At 34.6% G+C, this 22,244-nt stretch overlaps 2 protein-coding genes and 1 non-coding gene across 3 annotated transcripts; 2 read left to right on the top strand and 1 right to left on the bottom strand.

Moving 5' to 3' along the window:
- Window positions 1–931: 931 nt before the first annotated feature.
- Window positions 932–1,005, top strand: TRNAT-AGU (transfer RNA threonine (anticodon AGU)). Its single transcript has one exon. It is a non-coding gene; the product is annotated as a tRNA-Thr (tRNA).
- A 7,220-nt stretch (window positions 1,006–8,225) lies between these two features.
- On the top strand, window positions 8,226–8,765 carry LOC147395951 (nuclear transcription factor Y subunit B-4-like). The gene is made up of 2 exons (XM_086449747.1): window positions 8,226–8,241; window positions 8,287–8,765. The coding sequence occupies exons 1-2, from the start codon at window positions 8,226–8,228 to the stop codon at window positions 8,763–8,765; spliced, it is 495 nt and encodes a 164-aa protein (XP_086305873.1).
- A 3,999-nt stretch (window positions 8,766–12,764) lies between these two features.
- Window positions 12,765–20,260, bottom strand: LOC147395950 (potassium transporter 5-like). The gene is made up of 7 exons (XM_086452148.1): window positions 20,052–20,260; window positions 18,863–19,088; window positions 16,556–16,804; window positions 15,451–15,762; window positions 15,172–15,339; window positions 14,829–15,083; window positions 12,765–13,946 (listed from the first exon to the last, which is right to left on the bottom strand). Exons 1-7 carry the CDS (start codon window positions 20,205–20,207, stop codon window positions 13,036–13,038), a joined length of 2,277 nt encoding a protein of 758 aa, XP_086308274.1. The 5' UTR covers window positions 20,208–20,260; the 3' UTR covers window positions 12,765–13,035.
- Between the last annotated feature and the right edge of the window lie 1,984 nt (window positions 20,261–22,244).

Below are 22,244 nucleotides of genomic sequence, written 5' to 3'. Positions count from 1 at the left end.
TTCTACAAGAAAATATTTGATGGGCATATTTGATAGAATGGTCCGTCAAATTTCTCAAAATTTGACGGGCTGAGACCGTCAAATATGGACTGTTTTCACATAGTGAGGATTCGTTTAACTAACCCCAAATCTCTAGGATAAGTCTTTGTTTGTTATTGATGTGTGAAGTGTGAAATAAAAACATAAAAAAGAATAAGGATCAGGGCAACTCATATATAAAAATATAATCCAACTGATGAAAACACGAAATCAAACAATTCAATTCTATCATAGGAATGTATATTATTGAAATACATATGTATCCCAATAGCGTTAAGGATCATGTTTTTTTACATGACTCAAGAATTACTTGATCCTGATCCAAAAATCTCTCATTTTTTCTCCTTCCTATTTTCCCATGGTTTTAAAACAATGAGAATAAGTTCATTATTAATTACGGAGTTGTTTTTTTTATTCTATTAATCTAATGGAGTAAGGCTGGGGTTACATTGGGATTTACTACGATTCTCACATTTCTGATGTGGAGGGGTGCACATAACCGTAGATGCTTTTTTACTCGTATATCGAGGAAACACATCTATGTCTATCACATCAACACAATGAGAAGCGCAGTGAAAAACAAAGCCCCCCATGGTTGGTCCCATTTAGAAGAACTGATAGAGAAAAAATACCAATAGGAAAGATCTTGTCTGTCAGATACATAAAATTTTAATAGTCTGGTGCCACTAGTAGTATTTTTTGTCTTCCAAAGAAATTCATTAGTTGGATGGTTAAGATCATCCAATCAAAGCTGTTGGGACCCACTTATTGGTTGGTTCGCACTTCGCAATTTTAACGATGCAGCACGGGTGGTGATAAAAAGTGTTGGATTGAAGGATATTTTGGTCTTAGATTACAAATTAATATATTTGTGGGAGCAAAATTGCAACGAGCTTTCATAGCTCAGTTGGTTAGAGCACCCGTTTAGTAAGCGGGAGGTCTTGAGTTCGAATCTCAATGAAAGCATTTTATCTTTTTTATTAGTTTATTTTTAACTAATCGTTAATTCATTATTGTCACACACTATAGAGAATTAGAGATTTTATTAGGATTTTTCCATCCTCAATTCACCATTACTACTCTCCATCAAATAGACGGTTGAGATTATAATTATAATAGGAAAAGACAATTTTCTTGGAGTAGCGATTAGTAAATTTTTATAAAGATACATTATCAAAGGAATCCCTAGCATCTCAACTGTCAAGTTGATGGAGAGCCTTAAATCTAGTGTCCAGATAGTAACATATATGGTTAAAATTCTCAAGCAAATGAATTGTACATTTACATTTTGATTCATCGATCCCAGCAAAAAAAAAATTCATCAAATCAACCATAAGAATTGGATTCACAAATTTGTCGGTATGTGATTCGTTTTTATTTTATTGTTTCGATCAACTTCTTTCTCTTGACTATCGAGGATCCTGATTGGCTAGGTAGGGAATATCTTCCATCCTAGTTCGGGTCGGGAGGAGGATATAAAAGTGAGTGGATGGATTCACGATAATGAAAGATTGAAAGGGAGATATTTGCTTGAATAAATAAGAGAGCTACTATTGGCACCTCAACTTTTACTTATTACACCCTCATTTTTTTAAATTATTTATCAGACCTTAATTATAAAACAAACCATTCAAATATTACAAAAGTTTGATTCAAGTTATTACCTCAACATTACAAAACATTAAAACAAATTCAAAGAACTTCAACCATTGTTTACAATTAGGATTAAGCTCATATAAAACCCTAAATCTAACAAATGGAACTCTAAGTGAGAGATAGAGAGATAGAGAGAGAGAGAGAGAGAGTTTCAAGTGGTACCCCAACTTTTACTTATTCTTAGTCATTGGCCTATTTATTTATTTATTTTAATTGGGTTGTAGTAAGTAAAAGTTAGGGTGCCAAATAGCAGCTCTGATAAATAAGTATGGATAGGATTGGATGCTTTTAAAGAGTCCACCATCACTTTAGATATGGTAATTTAGGTCCTAATTACACCAAAACCAGTATCATTCACTTCTTTATGGGAGACATCATTATTTTCTTTTACACCCAAATCTTAAAGCCAAATATAAAGATGGTATTACCCATGCAACACCTGTTGGGCTATGAGAGGTCTTTCACTTTGAATATTATATTGTGGCTTAGATATTCAAGAAAGTAGAAAGTTTCAAAATTTTGTGGGAATAAGTCATTTAAAACAATGATTTATTTTGGTTATGGTAGATCTGTTTTGGAGTTATTTTTAAATATTACCAAACACCCTACTTTATTGTTTTAATTTTGTTGAGGACCCCCAATTTAATGAGAGGTGTAGAGTTATTAGACACGAATCAAGAAGATTATTGGTTGGAAGAGGCCATTTTAGGGATTTTTTTAATTTTATTTTAAAATATATATATATATATTAGACACGAATCAAGAAGATTATTGGTTGGAAGAGGCCATTTTAGGGATTTTTTTAATTTTATTTTAAAATATATATATATATATATATATATTTCTGTGTTCTATTATTTGGTTCATCTAAACTTTTTTTTGATTGATTTTAGTTCATCTAAACTACTCCCTATTTGTACTCTCAATCTTGTTAGCGAGGGACCATATGAATATCATGTTTGATTATCCAACTTGTTTATACGTAGAGCAATTTCATTAAAATTTAATTCATCATGATATTAGTATTCTCATAAAAAAATGATTTAATATTCGAATTTTTTTATCTGTCAACTATTATTTTTAGATTATCAATATAGTGAGCCCTAAGGGGTTGCCCTAGTGGCAAGTCGAGTCCTAATAAGCTCCTCAGGAAGAATAGATCAAGTGTTTGAAATCCCATGAAGCAATGAATTCGTTGGGACCACTTTTCATAGTCCGGTTGACCCTCAACTCAATCAGTTGCATGTAGGACTTTTCAAGGGCGTGGTGTGTGTGATTGTAGGATTAGTCTCACCTAAAAGGTGGGGATAGCCATGATAAGCAAAAAAAAAAAAAAGGTGATCAATATATTGATGAAGACTTATCGTGAAGTTTGATCACCACATATGGTATTCTTCATGTATTCCTATAGCCCCCTTGATTCAAGTACTATCCATATAAAATAAATAAATAAAAGATGAGTCATAGTGGAGTAACATTGAAATGTACATTGTGGGGGACATTTCTGACGTGGATGTGTGTCAGAACCATAAATGCTTTCATCGAGATATACATTTTAATCTTACTTCAGCATTACCCATAAAAGATATAAGAAGAAACTAGCCTTTGGACTCCTTAAGAATTATTTAGAGAATAATAATAAAAGAATCAAAAGTATCCGAATGAGGTTTGCTCAAGTGGCACAAGAAAAAAGATATATTCCAAAGCAGGAAAACCTATTTAAGACGTATGGGATAAAAGAACCTTAAAAAGGTATGAATTAGAGCACCTAAAAAGGCAACCTATTCCCCTTCAAGTCGCTTTGGATCTACTTGGTATATCTTAATAAAAAATAAAAAAGCAAAAATAAATCATAAATTCTCAATTCTTTGCTGCAAAACTTTGCCATATCTTTGGTGGTGATTTTTGGGACAACAAAGTCTTGGAAAATTAATTAGAGAAAATTATGGAGATGCACCAAATTTGCATCAATTTAGAATTGATGAAAAATGACCAAGCACCCAACAACATTTTACGACGATATAATTATAAGCGGCAATCAGCGATGGAAGACCACAGATATTTTTTTACACCATTTTATGGAGATTTAAGGTCGTACCAAGAAGGGTATTTGTGTTTGTAGTATTGATCCAAACCCTAATTGTACCAAAATCCTAGATTCAAAATTTAGATCAGATTAGATGCCCACTTAAGCAAGGAAGGGGAATCTTAAAACTGTGGCTGTGGCCTCCAAAAAGAGGAGAAGGTACAATGAAATATTACATTTTTCTTAAGATACTCAAAATAGTTCCTATTTCTAGGGTTTTTCAAAGTCCCTTTAACGAATTTAGTGCCTATGCCACTTGATATATTTAATTAATGCATTAATGCCCATGGAATCACAATTAAAATAGTCAACCTAGATGGGTCATTTAGGAATTTTTTGGGGTTGTTTATAATCTGTGTGTTAGCTAATAGAAGGTACAAGCACAAACCACTTTTTTCAAAAATAAAAATAAAAATTGTTGATAAAGCATGGTTAGGGGGACATAAATACGTCATTTGTTTTCTTTTCTCTTTATAGATTTTTACTCTAAAGTTTAGATTATGGTTATAACGCAGTTGAAATGGGCATTATAACAGTGAAGACCTTCTATCATTATGTTAATTATTAGTTATATAATGCACACGGCTTTCTCCAAGTGTCTGCATCACATTTCATAAATAATGGTTTTGAAGTATTTTTGACCTTTTGTTTTGAAAATAATAACCGTTATTACTGTTTCTAAAGTTTAAATATCAAATCTTTTGAATGTATTTTTTTGGCAGACTTCTTCAACCTTTAGGTTGAAGACAACAAGATACATGCAGTGTTTCAATTTCAAGTTAAGGATTATGAGTATACACCAAACCTTGTTTAAAAGTTGGGAACGGAGGAATTACTTTCTAAATATCCCTTAACATTTCCGTCATAATTTGTTCATTTAGTAAACTTTTTCTTTCTTAATGTCACCCCCACCGCCCTTCAATTGATAAGCTCGATGTTCAAATTGTCAATATAGATAATTCAAATAATTGAGATAAACCTTTGATCCAATCGTCGAGATCGACCATTTACAATCATCATGATCAACATTTATAAATTGTCAATCTTTGCTTTTGAACATGAATCAGTGAGATTAATGATTTAAATTGTCGAGATCGAAAATTTAAATGGTTGATTTCAAAGATTTAATCGTCAATCTCAACAATTTAAGTTTGGTGTTTTATTGGGGAGGGGGGCATTAAGAATGAAACATTTTACCAATTAGGTTGTTAAGACACCACCCCAAAACAAAGGGTGCATTTAGAAAGACTTACCTACCACTGGGTCTATTAAGTAATTTTCCCTTTATAGCTTGGTTTGTTTACTTGATCAAGCATAGCAAGAACACATAACATCACTACAATGTTCTTCAAAGAATATTAGATATGCTTTTTTTTCTTTTGGTAGGCAAGCAGGTTTGTGATTAGTAATTAGTAGGTGAAGATGGGTTTTGACCCTAATTCATGGTACCAACACTCAACTATAAGGAGATTTGTTTGTGTAAAAGGTGAGAATAGGATATATGCTAAAACCAGGTTAATTCTTTAATAGATGATCAGCAAAGATGAGTCATGAGGCATTTCCAAAAATTGGATCTCCTACTTTTGCAATTAGCACTCCAATGAATTCAAATTCGAGGATAATGGCCTTGTTTGGTTTGATTATAATTTGACTGGTTCAAAACTTGGTTCGATCCATGTGGCTTGTGATACTCCACTATTTTTCGGTAGGTCGAATAGGATCCAATCTGTGACTTCATCGTTGAAAATGAAGAACGCCAACTAAACTAAGGGATTAACACAAATTTTATCTTATTTGTGGTCCTGATTGATGAAGTGTATTTATATGACATAAGTTAATATCTTTTGGAAAAGTAGCCATAGTTTCTTTTTTAATATATTCACGTGTAGAGAAGGCAATTTTAAATAAAATAAATAAAAGAAAATGGGCCCAAATTTTATAATATATTACTTATGGTTTGCAATTATATGATACTGCAAGTCTCTTCCTTGATCTTCCAAAACCCTTACCTTAGTTAGTTGCCATATTGTAATTTAACTTTGAAGTCATGGGTTCAAGTCCAGATTACTCACAAAAAAGAAAAAGAAAAATTACAGGTGCCAATTTTCTATGTTGGTAAGGTTTGCGAGTGTTGATATCACGATTTGGGTTTAAAACCAGCCTTCACCACTAATTAGTGATTGTATATATTTTTTCTTTATTTGTTGCACCTGTCTCGGCTATCCCATACCACCTAGCCAAGTCAGGCGAAACAAATAGATATAAATGGTTGAAGAAAATAAAGATCGACTACTAACCTTTAATATGCTATTTGATGTACAGTGTTCTCAAGTGTATGATGCAATGTCAACATCAAACTTATATATCTTCACTATTTGAGATTGGTTAAAAGGAATTCTATCTTTCTACTCAGGCCAGTTGTGGGTTCATCGGGACTCTTGTATTTTATTTTGCTTCGTCTAAAATCATTTTTTGTTATTTCAATGTGTTCATATTGCTTTCACTACCTTAATCCATTTTTTTCACCTTCCTAGCTATTGTTCTTTTAGAATCAAGTTGCACATTCCTTCTAACCAAATTTACTATGGTGTTTGTTGGATGTGATCAAACCATGTATATCAATTAATTCTACATTTCTACAAATAAGTCCATTCTTAATTTTATCTTTCCTATCCATCTCAAATGCTCATCTCTACTATACTAAAATTAGGAACGTGGTGGTTCTATAATGCACAGCATTCAATTCCATAAAGCAAAGTTTGTCCTACAGTCATCAATAACATACTATCGCATCAACCATCAAATTCTAGTTAATTCCGAAGAAAACATCATCCTTGATCAATCTTTTCATCCTTACGGATAATAGAGACAAAGGGGGCAAAAAGGTTACTTTGAGGTATTAATTTATTTGCCATCAGTTTTATCAGCCCTTTCCATTTATACCAAAGTTGATCTTCACATACCCAGTCTTGCAGACTTGATCTGCCTACTTATTCTAAAGTTCTTGGACTCAAAACAACTATGTAGATTTCTAGTTTTACATCGACTCGTCTGAAGTTAATAAACATACACCATGGGATCTGCACTTGTCTTTGAGTAGTTACTCCATCTATAACTAGACCGAACAGATATTGACTCAAAGCAGATCACTTACGTAGACTGATTAAATATTGCCGAATCGAATATCAGGCAACTGATTCGCTTACAATGAATTTCACTCCAAGTGTTCAAGAATCAAATAATTTTTTTGTTTTTTTTGTGTGTGTGTGTGGTGAATATAAGATTTTTTAGATGTAAACTCTTGATCTTTGATTCGTGGCCTAGAAGCATCTGATTAACAAATGTTTATCGATAAAGTAAACTCTCAAATTGATGATCCAATATCAAATCATCTCACATGGGTTCATAGTGCAAGTCATTTTCATATGTCCTTGCTATGATAAACAATAAAATTTCATGATGTAAGCTGTGGGGACTGTCGACACAATAATGATCGATATGAACCCTAAAAAAACGAATGGTCTACAGTACTTTATGATAAATGTGGGGCTGTATAAGGTTCACACTAAATCATTCCTCTAGTACTCCCCATGTGATACAATACTGGAAAGAGATCAAAAGCTAGGGTTCCTAGCATCTCATCTCAATTTCCGGAGTTCAAGGACCTTGACAGCAACCTTATGAATTTAAGTTTAGAAATAAAGGTTTTTCTGTCGTACAGAGTGACATCTACATCTTTTATGTGTGAGATTTGATTGAGAGACACTCTAAGTAATACCCAAGTAGTAGGTAATCCAACATTAGGGTTTCTATGATAATTTAATCTCTATTTTAGGTATGTTTTAGTTGGATCCACACCACCACATGCACACGTGCAAATCAACAGTATTAGCATTGTTATTTAATCTTACTTAAGTGTAGACTTATTGGGGGCATTATAAGATTAAATATTGGAATGGGAGGAGGGAGAGGGGGACCATATTACTCTTAAACCCGACTTGACTCAGATGTTATTAGAGTCGATTCAACTTGATGACTCTAAAGTATGATACAAATAATTCAATAAGGAGATGTAGCTCTAAACAAAATTGAATGCAGGAACAAGATTCATTTAACAGCCCCGAATTTTTAGGATAAGGCTTCAATGACAATGATGATTTGATATAAATCATTATTCGATGAGATTCCATATTGGCTCAGCCCTTTCTGAGTTTGTACAAAGAGACGCCTCGGTGTCGTGACCCACCAATGGATGTCGACCATGCTGGCATCATGACATGTATCTTTGAACTAAAAGACATGGGGTTTAAGTCATTTTACTATCCATATGGGGCACATACACATGTACATGGACATACACATATGTTGTATCTATATAGAAGGAAATTGAGACCGAGGGACGACGTGTCGATTTTAGACAGGGTCAGATTTTTTCGTTCAGGAGATGGTTGATAATTTAGGTGGTAGTCCTGGTGCTGCTGAAGGCCATAAGTCCAAGGTTGCAGGAACTAGTGCAAGTACAGTCTCTGGTGATGATGGAGGCACAAAGGAACAAGATCAATTGTTGCCGATCGCTAACGTGGGCCGAATCATGAAGCAAATTCTACCAGCAAATGCTAAGATCTCCAAAGAAGCTAAAGAAACCATGCAAGAGTGTGTATCAGAGTTCATTAGCTTTGTTACTGGTGAAGCATCTGATAAGTGCCACAGGGAGAAGCGGAAGACGGTGAATGGTGACGATGTTTGTTGGGCTTTGGGTTCACTTGGCTTTGATGACTATGTTGATCCATTAAAAAGGTATTTGCATAAATACAGGGAATTAGAAGGAGAAAAAGCTAACCAAAATAAAGCTAACAATGGTGACGACAAAGATGAATCGTCAATCTTTAGAAGCGACCAACCGAAGAACCATCCTTTAGCTCCCACTCCTTTGAAGTTCAATATAATTGAGAGGACTAACAGCTCTAATTCAAGGCCATTTTAGGATCTTGAGAAGAAATTATGCAATATCAAATTATATATCCTTAACTATGAAGGCATCGATATATGACCAGGATGATAGAAGATAGAGGGTTTTACATCAATGGGTGCTTTTGTTTGTATTAAGGTTAATAATCTTGGGTTTTGGTTATTGATCAACTATGTACAAGAATTATCGATAATTTCTTTAAGGGCTAATTTTATCTTCGTTTTGTCGAAGGAGATGATGATCAAAAGTTGTACCTTGGTTTGTATTTGGTACCGAATTTAAGAAAATTGAGGTTTTTGAGTGTGATTTACTTGGTCTTGCTGATGAATTATACAAAATATATTGGGTAACTTGCTAACTACTTTCCCTTGATTTTGAATTTGATCCATATATTAGATGTTGGAGATGAAGGGGATTCAATCTTCGAGTGTAATTTGTGAGTAGATGGAAACATTTAATTAAGGTCAGTATACTTCTCATCTCGATCAGTCGTGCTTACTCCACGAAAAAATTAATTTACTTTGCATGAAATCAAATGCCACTGTTTTCCATAAATCTTGAAACCCAGGAAACACATATTAATTGACATAATTTCGATCTAGATATGATTAATGATAAGTTGGATCATCAAGGTTTGCTAACCCTCTTTTATTTTGGATCTCCATCGATCAATTCGAATCTGTTTCTGACTAATTAATTACATGGCCTTACAGTTCATATACAATCTCATCAAAGCTTGAGCACTTTCCCTACATTGAATCTACACTTGATGTTTCTAACCTCACTCGTCATTTTTCATGTTTTTTTTTCTTCTTTTGGGATCTACATTAAACCATGAGACCTTAAACTTTCTTTACTTGTTCTCAGCTCAAGTTTCACATTCACCAATCATGTTAATTGTATGCTTTGAAGTAATTACCTAGGTTTTATGTGAGTCCTCATCCATGTGTTGTCCTTGTATGTAGAATGGTCAAAGCTGGTTAAGGTGACATGTGGGTCTAGGGGTTAGGGTCCTTAACCCTAGAATCCAGGACCACTTCTTTTAGTTGCCCGAAATTACATGATTTGTCCTTAAAAAACGCATCCCCTCAAGTTAGGATTACTTGAATATTAAGCTTATTGAAAGAAAATTAAGAGACAAAATTTAGGGTTTCTAGGGTATCTCTTGGAATAAAACAAAGTAACAAGTTCTTGGGGTTGAGGAGGGAGGGAGGGAGGGGGGACCATTTTAGAGACACCAGACACTGGATTTTGAATTGAAGGATCAATAATTATTTTTAATACTCTTTTGGATCGTCAAAGTGAAGTTTAAGACACCATTTAAAGGAGTTAGAAGCTTTATTGGCATATTCTAAATTTACCCATTATCAGTTTTTAACAGTTTTACAATTAGATTAAAAGAGATACCATATCTAGAGAGGAACATGGCTTCCTTCATGGAAGAATGATACAAGAGAAAGAGACATCATGGGAGACAAAACAAAAACCTAGGAACCATCAGACCAACTATATTTCAATGAGAAAAGTCCTTCCTTCTGGGAAGAATATCTTTCAATGTTGTAAAGCACCAGTGTTGTACAGAACATACCTCTTCTTCATGGAGATCATTTCCATGGGCTCACACCATTGGATATTGGTTTCTACAGACATAGGTTGTTCCACACGAATTGTCGGCAAGTGTCACTTTGGAAGTAGTGGAGAATAGTATATCTTTTAATTAGTAGAGAAGCACGGTGCACGGTGTGTACTACACCAGTATTCCATGAGGAAGCTCGTGGCTCAGCAGTTCTGCATGTGACACATATCAGCACGGTGTGATCCAATGTGTGCCCTAAGACACCGGCCGAAAGGCGACAAGAGGTGCATGTTCTTTGCCGGCCATTCTACATGGCACATATACCACAAGACAATGTACATGGCACTATATGTTGATTCATTTTTTACATTTATAAAGAATTATATACATACATGACACATGATGTTAATGCATGTTGATACATACACAGCACTATGTTAATGATGTTTGACATATATCACACTATGTGCACCACGGCCCAACATTGCATGCTTCATCTAGCGGCCAGGAAGGTGTAGCTCATGTCACACAGCATATGTGTAAGATTATTAGGAACAATTACTAAATGAAACACAAGATTTAGTTGGTAATTCAAAAGAAATGGACTAATCTAAATGTTTTGTCTTCCTTCTTTACCTTCTCTACCTTCCTGGAATCATAAGTTCATATATGCCTTTGTTTTAACTCTTAGTAGAGAGAATAAGCAAATTAGATAGATATAGAAGCATATAGGTTGAAGATATATACAAATGTGTTTTAGATCATCCTCTTTCAATTCACAAGCCTCCCCCTACCCACCAAAGATGTTAAACATTTATGCCACCAAGGAATGCAACCGTCTATGTGTTCCTATATATCCAACATAATGTGTAAAACAAACTGCAATGAAAAAGCACAGATTAGGCATCATGTTGAGACTGGCCCTTAACCTCATGGAGTCTTGAGTTTTCTGAATTCATCGCAATCTTTTAACTTCATGTTGCTTCTATCTCATTAAGTATGTTTAACAAGATATTAAGATCCATCATCAGTTGATCAGATTGATTACTTCTGTTGCCACCATTCTTAATCAATGTAGTTGCTTTCAAATTATGCTGCCCATGATGTTATTGGATTGCCATTGTGTTTAGTTATTGGTCATCAGCTTTTATAAAATAGTTCATGGTTGCTTCATACCCCTAATTATATTAACATGTTTCGATTTTACAAGACTTAAACACAAACTGAGCTTAACGATTACATCAACCATTACATATATCGAGCCTGTTAAATGGAAATAGAACGTAAAATCCTATTATTGAATCATAAATCGATCACATTATTTTGCTTATGTTGTGTTTATCTAAATTGGAGATTTCTTTAGCTCTTATGTCTCTTTAACCCAAGATTAGCCTGTAGTTATAGTTGCACAATCATGAGTCATGACCACCTTCCTTTTAAAGAATTTGAGATTCATAATACCTAGGGTGACCAACTAGAAGGTTTGGGAAAGAGTCGTGCTGGAGTGACTGCTCAAGACACTGCGTTTCACACTACATTGACGTGGAAGTGCGCAAAGAACCATAGATGCTTTTCACACGTATATCAAGGAGGAGCATCTATGGTTCCATGCACACATCCACATAAGCGCAGTGTGAAACACAGTGTCTTGTGCAGTCTGTTCAGCATTTTCCTTCAGGAAATATTAGGCACAAAATGTCATCGTCATGCTTGATACTATTTGTAAATTTGCTAGTGCACTTGTAGAGGTGGATGTGGAGATATTGTCATGGACTATCCCGAGATATAAGATCGCTAGCTATCATATTACAGTGCTCCTACATTAGACATAGGAAAAGCACTCTATTCTACCATTCTTATAGAAGGAACACTTCAAGTATTTGCTTCAATTCCCTTTAGTTCCTTCCTAGCTAGCATTATCCATGTTGAAGTTCAAATGTTTTCTTTGGAATGTTCGATGTTCAGTTAAATCACACGACAAATCATATCATGAAGATTAATTCAAGTTGCTTTATAGTCAAATTGAAATGTGTGATGGTTCTTGTTTTTGGGGCATGCAAAGATGTGCTAAAGGTCAAGTTTGCCTATGGCCTAGACAAATCATGCTTCACAAAGTATTTTAGGTTGTTCAAATCCTTCTGGTTGAAGAACTTCTTATTTTTTTTTTTTTGTTGAACTACTTTAATTTTTTGTTTATATTACAAGATTGAATAATTTTTTGTCTAGTCTATTTGACTATGAACAAAATCTTACTGAATAAGCTCATGCTGTACCTCTGAATTTCTCTTTGTACATTGCATTTTAGCTCATCAAGATCATTGGCTAAATGGATCCATTCAATTCTTTCTAGAGCCATGCATGTCTCATGTTATGTGTATCATTTTTAAATGACATTCTAGCAAATATTACAAAGTCTTAAAACATTATTTACAAAGACATTAACATCCCCAATAGAGTTTTTTATATTAAAGTTAGGCTCGGGTTGAATTTGGTTACCCAAAGCCCCAATAATACAAGGTAGAAACAAGAAACACACACACACACACACACACCAAAAAAAAAAAAAATCCAAGGTAGCAACAGGCTAGCTTATATTGTTGAAGAGCTCGAGCTCAAATTTGAGCCCAGGAGCTAGCCTAGTAAAAAAAAAAACAAATATTTGGTCACACCAAATTAAACTTTAAAGAATCAAACCAAATTGAATTCTATCTACAGCTCATAAGTCATCCCCACCTTCAACAGACGCTTACGAGGAATGGTAAACACCTCCTCGTGTTGTCTTATGCACCTCTTCAGAATGTTGTAAGCATAGTTTATCGTCACTCTCTTCCCCAAACTAGATCCCGTGGAAGCAACAACCTCATTCTCACCCATTAGGTGTACAACACCACCATTTTTACACTCGTTTTCAACAAAATGCACTTCTTTCTCTATCTCCTCTTCTTTGATTTTTATCGTTGTCGGATCACTTTCTGTTAGGCTCCTACCTTCTGGTGGTCCAAACTTAATCAAATTCTCCCTTATGAATTCCTTCAAGCTCCCCACTAACATCTCCTCGAATGATTCCTGCTCATTGTTCTCATCCTTATAGCCATACCTCACAACACATCTAAATATGGCTAATTCATTAGGCTCGACCCGTCGGAACAAGAACCGCTCCTCGGCTGGAACTTTGCTTATAGGAAGAAACTTTATGGAGACGAAAACAAGGACTGAGTGTAGTGCTGGGATGTTAGAGATATAGTGAGTGAAGATTGGGGAGATGCCATGGACGAGTTCAGAGTGGAATACAGCAAGACCTGGAAGACGTCGGATACTAGGATCACTAGCGATCTCCTTGAGTTTCTCAATCACAACCTTGTTCTCAAGGTCATACAAGTACTTCCTACGGTACACATAATGCCACGTGTACATGATTATCATGAGGATGGCAGCAAAGGCTAAGGGGAGATATCCACCATCGACAAACTTGTAGAGGACTGAACTCAAGAAGATTAGCTCGATGAGGTAGATTGTTACACAATAAATGATAATCAAGAAAATATTGGTTTTCCATATCATGACCATCACAAGGATGAGTAAGGCTGATGTGAGTGTCATAACAAACACCACAGCAATCCCTACAAATAAGAACAAAAGAGATTTTCTGTAAAATGCATCAACAGTAAACATGAAGAAATAAAAATAAAAAACTAAACTAGCACAAAAATAAAGAAAGGTCACATGAAGCAGTAACACAACTTAAATAGAATCTCTGAACTTGGTGGCCCTAAGACAGTCAACAATATACAAAATTTCAACATATTAAGATATAAAATTTATATCCAATCAAATCAATTTCTTCTTTGAGTCCTACCTAGTTAGGGCTTATATATCTTTAGTAAACAAGGACAAAAAACTAATCCATGGTATAATTTTCCTTACTAAATCTGGGAAAACAAGTTAAGGATCAATTATTTAAATTAATGGGTAGAAGTTGTATAAAATAGAAATAAGAGGGTTCAACGGCGAGACTCATCCCATAAATTAGGATCTAATTCTGACTAGATTGGTATCCAAAACGACCTGAAAGCACAACCAATAGGTCCAACATTCATTAACATATATAATAGTGTTATGGATGTCAAATTTCTTCTGAATTTGAGAGTAGTCATTTTATGCCCTTTTAGTTTACATTGTTCGAGTAACGAAACGTAGCAGATACTAATGGCAAACCCAGTATTCTGGTCCAGTTCGAGGTAAACCCATTTCGCACCATGATAAAAAAAAATGTAGGTCCCACAACCATCAGTTACCAAAACACCGACAACTACACTAATAATTTGAATGTGAATTCATTCAAGATTGAAAGCTTCTACACTCTTAAGATTTTTAAGATCACAGCAACTAGGTTCATGGAAAAACATGGTCCCTATATGAGCCTTAAATCACAAAGAAAATCAAGCAAGTTACAGCTCAAAACTTCAGATGAAATGGAATTTTGGGATTTTAGGATACTATACCATAAGCATTGCCAATCTTCAATGTGTTCTTGAAACCGAGTGTTACCCCTATGCAAGCCAGCATAAGTAGGTGGTTGATCTCGGGTATGTAGACTTGCCCTGGGAATTTGGTTGATGTATGCACAATTTTCACCCGTGGGAAGCATCCGAGTGCAAGTGACTGTTGAATGATGGAAAAGGACGCTGAGATCAAAGCCTGACTAGCGATGATTGCAGCCAACACTGCCACCACAAACATCGGCCAATACACTGGGCCTACACCATGGTAACAAGAGAAGATTTAGCGCAATAAACTGGAATAATATTTACTTAATCTAGGACAAGGTTGGACTGGTAATATTACCTGGAATTGACTTGAAGAACAGATCGGGAGCATCAAGATTGTGCTTACGGAGATAAGCAGATTGGCCGGTATAAGCTAAGAGGAGGGCAGGGTAGACAAGGGTGCATGTGCTAATCTGAATCGAGCGAACACTAAAGTGACCCAGATCAGCAAATAAGGCTTCTGAACCTGTTTGTGTGGTGATCAAGGCCACAATTTTGATAAGAATTACATTATCGTAAAAGAAATACAAACCAAAAAAAAGTTGGACAAAAAGATTTGTAGTTAGTTTATCTATACCTGTTAGGCAAAGGACCACACCCCCTAGTGAAATCCAGGCATCCGTCTTGTTCCTCGAGAAATAATTTATGATGTATACAGGATTAATGGCCTTAATTACACCAGGATCATATTTCACAAAGTTGTAGAGACCAATTATGCCTATGAAGAGGAACCAAATTGTGACGATTGGAGCGAAGGAATAGCCTACTTTATCTGTACCAAACCTCTGAACTTGGAACAAAATTATTAAGATCACCACTGATATCCACATGATTTTTGTTTGGTTGAGGGAGCTGGCAGCTTCCTTGATACCGCCTACCGCAGATAATACTACATCGAAATAATACAATATGAAGATAAAATGGGTGCTTTATGGCTATGCTGCATCTAATCACATATCTTAATGATCTATAGTCTTAAGATAATATTAATTAGAATTTTTAATTAGGAAATATAAATCAACAAGTTCAATTAAAAACATATTTTCCATATCTATAAGAGGCTTGGAAACCCAAGGTATGAAAGAAGAAGAAGAAGAAACGATAGACTTGAAAACAAGTCTGATCGATGTGACAATAATACATGCTTCACAAATAGGTGGTGACCACCAATAAGCGCAATCAGATTGTTTCCATCATTCATCAATAAGTTAATTTATGAGATTAAAGGGAAAATATTCCATATAAATTAATTTTAGTTCATTCTTCAAAGGATCATGCAATTGTGGTAGGATGATAGATAATATTAGAAGATTATATGAAGAGAAATGTTAAAAATCTGCATGCAATGAGATTGATGCATTGTATCGTTGCTATCATCGCATACATTTAAGATTTGGATTAGCTAGAGTAGAATAGATTGAGTTGATTGTCTTTCCATATCGAATTGTCTTTTTAGTTAATATAAACCCAATGGGACTAATATAATCGTCATCAACAACTTCAAATCCTTATCCCAAGGATTTGGGGTCACTAAACGAATCTTGTTCCTCCATTCTACTATGTCTAGATAATCAAATCTTCTATTATTGAAAGTGTGATCAATTTCAATAAAATTTGTTTTTCTTCAACTTGTGAAGAACATATCGAACTTTTCATACTTATATAAAAAATCACGGGCATACCTGATATGGACGGGGTGAGGATGCCATCTCCTAGGACCATGGATGTGCCAAGCATAGTCATCAACAATAGGAGATACTTTACAGATTCACTTTTTTCGAGCATTGATTTGACCATGGAAGCTCGACGTTGGCGGCGATCGGGTGCATCCAATCGATAGTTTGATACATCTTTGTCCTCGGGTTGCGTGTTTGATATGAGACCAACCTTGGCGTAGCGACATATAAGAGAGTATAAAGCAAATGTCCCTCCTGCAAATACATTTAAGGGCTAAAACAAAGGTTTTGGGAAGTTAAGAGACACGATATTAACAAGAGTAGTGCTAGAGTGACACAAAGAGAGACACAAAGGTGACAAAAACGCTTGTGTCGTGCGCATTATCGTAGATGATTTTCCTCGAGATACAAGTAAAAAAGCATCTATGGTTATGTATGCGCCACTACATCATTTTTGTCACCTTTGTGTCATTCCAGCATTTTCCTATTAACAAAATGCACGTAAATCAGTTATGAATATTTCATTTAAGGCTCTCAATGGATCAGATCAAACCCGAAATCCAATCTGTTTCTGATTCCTTGAGTTCCCATAACGATCAGTTTTGATAACCTATCACATTGGACTTGGATTAACCATATCCTGATTCAATAAAATTTGACAATTTATTATGTTACTTATTTTGCATATTTAACTTTAAGTGAAGTTTATTTATGTTTTGTATACCAAAGAAGGCTATTGTTATCGATCAGATCCGTTTCTTATTGTGCCGATTCTGGATCCAATACTGATCCTACCCTTATTGGATTGGTCCTAGTCCAACTCTGATTGAACCCATCGCCCTAATCCGACATTTTGGGTTTCTTTGATTGTAAAATACTAGCTGTCCATCAAGGATTTCCATCTGGTGGGATACTTGGGTCATTGTGAAAGAAACTGTGACAGACACATCTGATTTCCAACAGGGCTTAAAATGAGTCGAGTTCTAACCGGATATGTGTCTACTCATAACCATATCTGGATTTTTAATTCAGGTCTGGATCCGGATCGGCTTGGATCCTACTAGCTCAAACCATATCCATTCTTTTTGTTTTTGTTTTTGTTTTTGTTTTTTTTGTGTTTTTACTTTCATTAAACTCATATCTCGATCTGACTGAGTTAATTAATTCGGATTGGTCGGGTCGGATATTGATTTGACCTCAAGACCTCTCCCCTTTTGAAAATAAACTTTGACCACTATACTTAATACTCACTTATCAATAACTAATAGACTAAAAAAATATAAAAATATAATTTACAAAATAATATATCATTCAGATATAAAGATGGGTCTGTATCTAACTTAGGTCAAAGGACATCAATCTATTTCCGACCCATATTTAAATTCGGATATGCTTGAAGAAACCAAATCCGTTAAAAATTAGATTCGAATCACTTGGATTTTGGATAAAATTCAACCCATTTTAACCCTAATTTCCAATCAAATGCTAAATCACCGACTGACATGGACCGGACCATATCCTAGCCCATCATCGTCTTGGTTTGGATAGTATAATGGCCCATTAATAATAGGACCATTAATAATAGGCCCATTTTCAATTTTTTGTTTGGTATGGCCCATCCCAATTAAATGGGCCTTGTTTGGACAAAATTATAAGGCCCATTTAAGGATCAGCCAGAACACAGTCCAGCTCATAGATCCACATAGGGTAGGTCTATCTATCATTAGTAGGACCCACTTAGTATCATAGTTTCCAAGTTAGGGTTCGGGAACAAGTCGACAAGGGAAAAATTTGGTAAAATTAAGAAACATTGGAAAAAATCGGAAAAAAACAATCTGTAAGATTAGGGCTTCGTAATTGGTCCTACTAGTGGATGTTCCTATATTATATCATTAAGTTCCATATTAAATTAGAATGATAAATCACCAATTCTCATATTAATATCATTTATGTATCCACAAACGAATAATTACAAATTCACGACATATTCAAGGTTTATATTATTCAAAATATAAAAAAAAAATTGACAATTAAAAGTCTGAAGTAGGATTCCTTAACAGATTAAAAATATCAAATCAATATCATTCTCATTTGCATCCTCATTATTTTCATATTATTCATGATTTAATCGTGAAGTTCGTAAAATTCACAAATTATTAAAAAAGTTATGATTAAATCAGGAAAAAAAAAAAAATAATGACTTTTTCAATAAGGGGAGACTTTGGTGACCATGCTTAATGGGTTTTGATAATGTGAAAACGAAGTTATATAATTATAGTGAGACAGATTGGGAGAAAGAGAAGAGAGACTCACCATCACCGTTATCATTGGCTGATAAAACGATGAAAACGTACTTGATCACAGTGACGATGGTGAGACTGTAAAAAATCAGAGACAATATACCCAAGATATCTTCGTTGTCCTGTACACCATTGGAGAATATTGTTGGGAGTGTATACAGTGGTGATGTGCCTATATCACCATAAACTACTCCCACGCTCTGGAAAGCTAATTTCAAGATGCTTCCCCAATCGGTGGCCTGCATTTTTCCACGTGTTTGATTGTGATTAAGTTTTCAAACCAACAATTCAAGTTGTTGTTGTTGGACACAAAAAATTGAGAATACCACAAATGTCCTCGTCATTACATTATCTTAAATGCACCTTAACTTTACATTACATTATATTAAAGAGGGTTATTTTGTCAAAAATGAGTAAAATTGCAATCCTATAATCACGTTAGTTGATTTTTCAAATTACATGCAAGAATTATTTTCAAAATCTCTTTCACGAATAAATTACAAAAGTTTAATGATTTTGTAATGCCACCCCCATCACAAAATCATAGATCATTTGCCTCGAGATATGCATAATCATAAATAACTTTTTTACTATTATGTGGGGGCATAGGAAAAGGAGGGGAGGGGGGACAAACAATTTCTTTGGCTTTTTAGCTTTTTAAAGTTTTCTTGTTAAAGACATTGAGCCTGGTGGTGACAATGGTTTTGGATCACTTTTATTAGAGTTGATTGTTGTCGGATCACTTGAAATCAATAAAAACAATAAAATTAAATTTTTTTGTTTTTTTGAAAAGTCAACGAGATTAAGGCAGACCCAGACCAATTACAATCGAAGAACCGAGACATCACAAGCATCCTGATAAAGAACAGAGACAAGGTCACTAAAGAACTACTCATAATCTAATTTAATACAACCTAAATTATTCTGATAGGAAACAAGCAGGTCTGCAGTCCTCTTAACCTCTCTAACGTTCTTAGACATGAATTGCCATGTTGGCCAAATAACACCATAGCTCTTTATAATTTTGATCTAGACCATATTTAAAACAAAATAATTATAATAATTTTTGTTTTACATCAAATTTCAAATTCAAATCCTTTTAAATAATTACCAAATTTCTTGGGAGAAAAAATAAACGTAAAAAAGTATTGCAACATTGGCAAAATGTTATCAAATTTAAAATAAAAAACACACACACAAACCTGATGAGATCTGTGAATGCCAGGAACGCATCCGGTCTCAACATCAAATGAATCACATGGAACAAACTTCGACAATGATTTTAGTTCATTTTGTTTAGATTCTTGATGTCGTTCTCGTATTTCTTCTTCTTTGGTTACACCCTCACCCTCGGCCATCCACGAAGAACCTTCTCTTCTCTTATTTTCTAAGCTCCAAACTCAAAAATTAGCATTACAAGCAGAGAATTTAATTGGTGAAAAGTCTAAAAATAACACTAACAGAGAATTTAAATATAGACGTAAATTAATGGTGTAGAGTGTTTCCTATTTCAACTGAAAACCAAACGGACAGATTTGTCATTTGTGGCTCACTCCTGAATTAATTTGATGTGCATCTGTGTTGGAGTGTCCGACATCCCGTGTGTGTCTATTTGAACTATCTCTTACTTGTCAAACGCGTTGACCAAGAATACTTAAAATAAGGCAGTTTTATTTGCACCCACCATTTATGCTCACTGCACCCACTTTCTGTATCCCTTCACAAATGATAGGTGTAAATAGCCTGGCCTACCCCACATTTGATTTTGAACTTATTATTCCTAAAAGAGTCACGCTCGAGAGACTTCAAGCTCGAACCTCACATTGCACTTCTTGACGTGAAAGTGGATATGAACCATAGATGATTTTTCACTCATATCTCGATAAAACACATCTATGATTCCCATACACTTTCACGTCAATAAGTGTGAAATGAGATTCTAATCTGAGGTCACTTCTGCATTATTCTTCATAAAATTACAATCCCAAGATTCCTAGAAAGAAATTGTTGAACTGATTTCCTAAACACTACACTGACATGGCAATTGAAAGAGAATCATAGATTTTTTCTTTGTATCTTGAGAAAACAAACCTAGCAATTCATTTAGTAAAAATATTTCTTTCTTGATGTCTCTTACACAATAAAACAAGATCAAAGATTCTAAATCATTGATTTCAAATATTTAAATCTTCGATCTTAATGATTCATTGAGACCAATGATTATATCTCAATGACTTCAACCTTTAATAACAATTGTTCATGTTAAATCATTGAGATCGGTGATTTAAAACCATTGATCTTAACCATTTCAATTGTTCATCTCAATGACTTAGAACTTTGATATTAATGATTCATGTTAAAAATCATCAAGATTGATGAATTATAATCATTGTTCTCGACAATTTCAACCTTCAATCTCAACTATTCATGTTAAATTGTCAACATAGGTGATTTATAATGATTGATCGCAATAATTATGAAGTGTCAATCTTGACAATTCTAAAAAAAATTGAGCTCGATAATTTAAAAAATGTAAAACAATTGTGTTCAAGGATCTGAATTATTGAACTCAACAATTGAAGGAGGGTTGAGGGACCGTTTTATTTTTACTAATTGAACGATTAAGATCGATATTGCTAAAAAGTTAGGATTTATTCAGAAAGAAACTCCTCGTTAGGGTTCATTAAGTAATTTTCCCATCAATAATCTACCAATCCGAGGGATCAATCCAACAAAACAGTAGAAGCATTTGAGTTGATTAGTCTTACATCTTGTATTTAAGATCTTATGCATCTATGTGCCAAAAAATAGATGCACTACGAGCCTCATTCTTTATTTGGCTCAATCCTTCCTTGGAAAAGATTGGGTCGAGTTGAATTGCCATTCAATAAGGAGAATGAAGGGTAATTATTGGACTACTAATTACTTTATTGAAATATAAAGTATCATCACAAATAATTTCTTTACCTTCACAAGCAAGATCGCGTCCCTCATTACAAGCTTGTACACACACTTCTAGGGCTACTCGATTATCTACGACCCAACACATTTCCCAAGGGTATACTAAAGCTCCTCCACCGAATTGTAGTACAAAGTAATCCCCAAAGATCTTGATTAGAACCGACATACTTCAAGCATAACTACCCCTTGAAGTCGTGGGCACCTGGTAGAGAGACCCAATCTTGCAGAAAATTAATTATGAGACTTCAGTTTTTTTTAATAAAATCATCACGTAGTAAATCAACAAAGCCCAAGGTGATGTCCCTTTCCCCTTCTAATTTACCTACTTTTTTTTTTTTTTCGAAGATTATCGGAGACTAGGCTGACCCCCGACCAGAAAAGGTCCTAAAGGGACTACAACATATGATCTTCCTAGGCTAGTTAACATGGAGGCT

Source organism: Akebia trifoliata, chromosome 8, assembly GCF_017979445.1.
Source record: "Akebia trifoliata isolate Shusen 1 chromosome 8, ASM1797944v1, whole genome shotgun sequence".
Taxonomy (NCBI): domain Eukaryota; kingdom Viridiplantae; phylum Streptophyta; class Magnoliopsida; order Ranunculales; family Lardizabalaceae; genus Akebia; species Akebia trifoliata.
This window is presented reverse-complemented; position numbering and strand designations above follow the sequence as displayed.

Bases quoted from the DNA above. Each gene is read 5' to 3' on its own strand.
- LOC147395950 (XM_086452148.1), bottom strand. From the start codon at position 20,207: ATGGCCGAGGGTGAGGGTGTAACCAAAGAAGAAGAAATACGAGAACGA. The intron at 15,340-15,450 runs GTATAGATAAAC...CCACACAAACAG, and splicing joins TGTGGTCCTTTGCCTAACAG to GTTCAGAAGCCTTATTTGCT. The intron at 13,947-14,828 runs GTATAGTATCCT...TCTTATTTGTAG, and splicing joins GAAGATTGGCAATGCTTATG to GGATTGCTGTGGTGTTTGTT.